We start from the raw sequence: 5,000 nt of genomic DNA on the forward strand, positions 1-5,000 counted from the left end.
TGATGAATTTTGGATGAGTCAGTGTATTTGTGATGACTTGTGGATGACTCTGAGTACCCGGGATAACCTAGGGATGACTAAAGATGACATGTGGATGAGTCTGAGTACCTTGAATGACTTATGGGTGACTGTAAACACCTCTGATGAATTTCGGATGAGTCACCGTACTTGTGATGACTTGTGGATGACTGTGAGTACCCGCGATGACCTAAGGATGACTAAAGATGACCTGTGGATGAGTCTGAGTACCTTGAATGACTCATGGATGACTGTAAACACCTCTGAGAACTTGTGAATGGGATGGAAGACCTGTGATGACTTTACGATGACTCTGAGTACCTGTGATGACCTGAGGATGACTACAGATGACCAGTGAATGAATCTGAGTACTAGCAATATCTCGTGGATGAGTTTAAAGCCTTGGAATGACTAATGGATGAGTTAGCGTACCTACATCTGATGACTTGTGGATGACCGTGAGTACCTGTGATGACCTACAGATGACCTATGGATGAGAATGAGTACCCTGAATGAGTTATGGATGACTTTAAACACCAGTGAGGAATTCGGGATGAGTTAGTGTACTTGTGATGACTTGTGGATGACTCTGAGTACCTGTGATGACCTGAGGATGACTAAAGATGACCCGTGAGTACCTTGAATGACTGATTGATGAGTCTGAACACCAATGACTTATGAATGAGTTAGAGCGCATCTGATGGCTTGTGGATGACCCCGAATACCTGTGATGACCTGGCGATGACCGGGGCACCTGAGACTACCTGGCGATGACCTGGATTCGAGGGGCACGCCATCACCAGCAGCGCCTTTAAAACTCCACAATCACAGGACCAAATAATTGATTCTGGCGCCGGGGACGGACACTCGACTCGCTCTACACGGGGCCCGAGGTTCGAAATACGGGGCGGGGGGTTTCGGGCACGGGGCAGGGCGTGGGTGGGTGTACCGAGGCGTGGGTGTGTGGGCGTGTGTGTGGGCGCGGGGCGGAGGGCGTGGAGAGCGGCAACCACCCATGAACTCTCCCCGCAGACTGAGCCGAGCGATGGAGAGAGAGAGAGAGAGAGAGAGAGAGAGAGAGAGAGAGACGGCCCATCCATCGATCCCTTGCCTGGTTCTCGCGCCTGCCCGACCACCACTCTCTCTCTCTCTCTCTCTCTCAGTCAGCCGTTGCCATGGTAACCTCACAGCATCCATATCGCCGCCACCGCCCAGCTGATATGGGTAAGATGCCCCCCCCCTCTCTCTCTCTCTCTCTCTCTCTCTCTCTCTCTCTCTCTGATCCCCCCCCTCCCCCCTTGTTTCCCTCTCCCTTCTCTCCTTCTCTCTCTCACACCCTTGCTCTTTCCTCTCCTCCCTTCCCTCCATTCTCTCTCTCTCTCCGTCAATCTCCATCTCTTATTTACTTTCCATTCCTCCTCTTCCTCCATTCTAACTTCCTTCCTCCTTCCGGTTTCACCTCCTCCTCCTCCTCCTCCTCCTCCTCCTCTTCCTCCTTTAAATCATGACAATCACAGACATGCATCGCACCTCCTCCTCCTCCTCCTCCTCCTCCTTCATCCGTAATCTCCAATAAATCCATATGTCATAATTATGCTCATTAGATATTCGACAAACTAACTCTCTCTCTTTAAAAATGCAATATCCTCGCACTGGTATTCAATTGCTTGCCGTTACAATGCAAATAATAACAATAACAACAACAACAACAATAATAATAATAATAATAATAATAATAATAATAATAATAATAATAATAATGATAGCGATGAAAACAAAATAAAAAGGAGTCATTATGCATATTTAAAGGTCCTCTCTCTCTCTCTCTCTCGGGCGGGTCATGTTTAGCGAAAGAACGAAAAACCAGAGCATTGTGGAATTATGGGAGAGCGTGTTATCTCTCTCTCTCGGGGAAAGAAGTAAACAAAGCACCAGAGAAAACGGAGTGGTTGAATGGGTAACTATAGACTCCGTTCCTGCTGCTTAATATATACAAAAAAAATACGTCATAGTTTTCTTTTTGTTTTTCTTCCTCTGCTGAAAAAAAAAAGATGGAGGAGGATATACAGATGAAGGAAGGCTGGTCTCATAATCTTGTTTTTCTCATTCCTTCACTCCTTCATTTCTCTTAATCTCTCAAGCGTTCTTTATCTTTATCAGCGACAAGTTTTTCTTTCTCCTTCATTCCGTACCTTATGTTCCTGTTTGTCACGTCTCTTTCTCCCACAAGCACTCATACTTTCCTAACCTTACTCATCTCCCAGCGACAAGTCTTTCTTTCTCCTTCATTCCGTACCTAGTCACTTCATCTTACGTCACTTCTTCCGTCACTTCATTCTGTCACTTCTCTTTCTCCCACAAACACTCATACTTTCTTCTTCTTCCTCCTTTACCAGCAACAAGTTTACCAGTGACAGGAATGAAGGAATGCACGACTATTCTTCACTTACCTTTCGCTATCTCGTCTATCCTCGGGGGGAAGCCTTCGTCCATGCCCCCCACCACGGAGAACCCGAAGCGGCGGTCAGCGGGGCCCAGAAACAAGTGCACCTCATTCAGGGGCGCCTGGAGGAAAAGAGGAAGGGATTGGGTGAGGTGGGTGAGTGGTTAAGTGTGTGTGTGAGTGTGTATGTGTGTGTGTGTTGAAGGGAGAGAGAAAAACAGGATTAGAATGAATTGATTAGAGTGAATGAGTGAATGTTAAGCTTTTTTTTATATATATATTTTTTTTACGCCCTTGAACTGTCTCCTTACCTGTAAAAAGAGAGAGAGAGAGAGAGAGAGAGAGAGAGAGAGAGAGAGAGAGAGAGAGAGAGAGAGAGAGAGAGAGAGAGAGAGAGAGAGGTATTGAAGTGTGAGGTGTGAGTGATTAAGTGTGTGTGTGTGTGTTGAAGGGAGAGAGAAAAATGGATTAGAGTGAACTGATTAGAGTGAGTGAATGTTAAGTAAAGAGAGAAAATAAAAAGATAGAAGAGAGAAAGGGAAGAAAGTGATATAATGAAAGATTTACAATGACAATTAGTGTAAATTTTCTCTCATTCTTTCACTCACTTCTCTTTCTCTCTCACTTCTATCTTTCTCATTTCTCTCTCTACTTAAGTCTCTCTCTCTCTCTCTCTCTCTCTCTCTCTCTCTCTCACACTTCTTCTCTTTCTCCCTCATTCACTTTCTCACACATTTTCTCTCCGTTCCTATCTTACAAACTCACTTACTCACTCACTCACTCTCTCATTCACTCCCTTGCTCACTCAGACTTCTTTCTTCCTCAATCACCTTCATACTTCCTCTTTTTTTCTCTCCCTTATTCCCTCTTTCACTCTCTTTCTCCCTCCTCTATTACCTCCTTTCCTCCCTCCCTCACACACTCCCTCACTACTTTCCTCCCTCACTCCCTTCCTCCCTAACTCACTCACTCATACTCACAGTCGTTCTCTTTCTCCCTCCTTTATTAACTCCTTTCCTCACTCCCTCACTCCCTCACCTCACTCACTTATACTCACCCCATCAGGAGACTTCGGAGGCACCAAATCCCCGGCATCCACCAGGGACCTCGAGTGCCCATGTTTAGGTGCCATGGGAGCCTCGGCAGGGGCCTCATCCCCTACCAAGGACTTGCTGTGGTAGTGACGGGGCCTGATGATCCCCTCCACACTCGGGGGCGCCACGGGCATCCCCAGGGGCTTAGGGGTCTGTCTCCCCGGCTCAGGACTCCCCGTGGTGATGTTGGTCTTATGTGGTCCCTTCCCCGCCTTGTGTTGGGCTAGGGTGGTCTTATTTTGGGAGATTTGCGCGGTTTTCACTTCCCGCTGTACCATTTGGGCGACTTTCCCCTCCCGTTGGGCTACAGTGGGCTTGTTCTGCGGGACATTGGGCTTGTTTTGGGGTACATTGGGCTTGTTCACGTGGTTTTGGTCTGGGGATTGGCCTGGGGACGGGGCTACGGGCTTCCGGCAGTGGGCTATGACATCAGGGCTATCGAGAATGTCAGGCGGGGTCGAACCGTTGACCGTCACTATCGCTGTCGACCCGTTAGTCTTTGCGCCACTCACCTTGACGGACACGCCTCCCCCGCCCCCCCCGCCACCCCCGCCCAGCCCATTAGTGCCATTGACGTGAAGGGCGCCGTTCACGTGCCCGTTCATGCCCGTGAGAGGGGGGGAGCCCTGCGCCCCTCCGAATGTTGAGAAGCTGGATAGACTTCGTGGGTTCCAGTCCTGAGGAAGAGGGAGATGAGGGAGATTAGTAAAGGGAGGGAGAGAGGGAAAGGGAAGGAAAGGAGGGAAGGAGAAGAGGGCGTTTGTAGAGGGAAGGAGGAAGAGGGTTAAGAAAAGAGAGAAGAAGGAGAGGAAGGGAAAGTGAGGGCGTTAGTAAAGGGAGAGAGAGAGGGAGGAAAGGAAGGAAAGGGAGGGAGAAGATAAGGGCGTTAGAAGAGAGGAAGGAAAAGGAATATATGAGAGGGAAAGAGGGAGGGAAGGATGGAAAGGAGGGAGAGAGGGAGGAAAAGGAAGGAAAGGGAGGGAGAAGATAAGGGCGTTAGTAGAGAGGAAGGAAAATTAATATATAAGAGAGGAAAAGAGGAAGGGAAGGACGGAAGGGAGGGAAGAAGGGAAGGAGAAAAGGGCGCTGGTAAGGGAAGGGAGGTAGAGAACATTAGCAAAGGGAGGGAAGAAGGAAGGAGAATAGGGCGCTAAGGGAAAGGAGGTAGAGAACATTCGCAAAGGGAGGGAAGAAGGGAAGGAGAAAAGGGCGCTGGTAAGGAAAGGGAGGCAGAGAACATTAGTAAAGGGAGGGAAGAAGAGGGTAGAGAGGTATTGAAGCGGATAAAGGGGAAGGGAAGCATTCTAGTACACACACATATAGATAGACAGATGGGAAAGCCACCCCTTCAAATAGGTTTTCTGTAACAGTGACAAAAAACGGAGCAATAATTTGGTAGACAACACTATTTCTACGTTAATATCACCGTGAGGAAAGTTACGTAC

General features: G+C 48.2%; 1 protein-coding gene across 5 annotated transcripts in view; it reads right to left on the minus strand.

Moving 5' to 3' along the window:
• The window catches only part of LOC126995166 (uncharacterized), a 155,514-nt gene that overhangs the window by 135,258 nt on the left and 15,256 nt on the right, over window positions 1-5,000 (minus strand). For 4 of the 5 annotated variants that reach the window (XM_050854450.1, XM_050854451.1, XM_050854453.1 and 1 more), the window contains exons 2-3: window positions 3,519-4,232; window positions 2,469-2,583 (exon numbers count right to left, since the gene is read on the minus strand). In XM_050854450.1, coding sequence (XP_050710407.1) covers window positions 2,469-2,583; window positions 3,519-4,232 — 829 coding nt within the window. Of the gene's footprint in view, window positions 1-967; window positions 1,072-2,468; window positions 2,584-3,518; window positions 4,233-5,000 lie in introns of those variants that run through there. The other variant, XM_050854454.1, reaches the window with a different exon arrangement.

Source organism: Eriocheir sinensis, chromosome 7, assembly GCF_024679095.1.
Source record: "Eriocheir sinensis breed Jianghai 21 chromosome 7, ASM2467909v1, whole genome shotgun sequence".
In the NCBI taxonomy this organism is placed as follows: Eukaryota; Metazoa; Arthropoda; class Malacostraca; order Decapoda; family Varunidae; genus Eriocheir; species Eriocheir sinensis.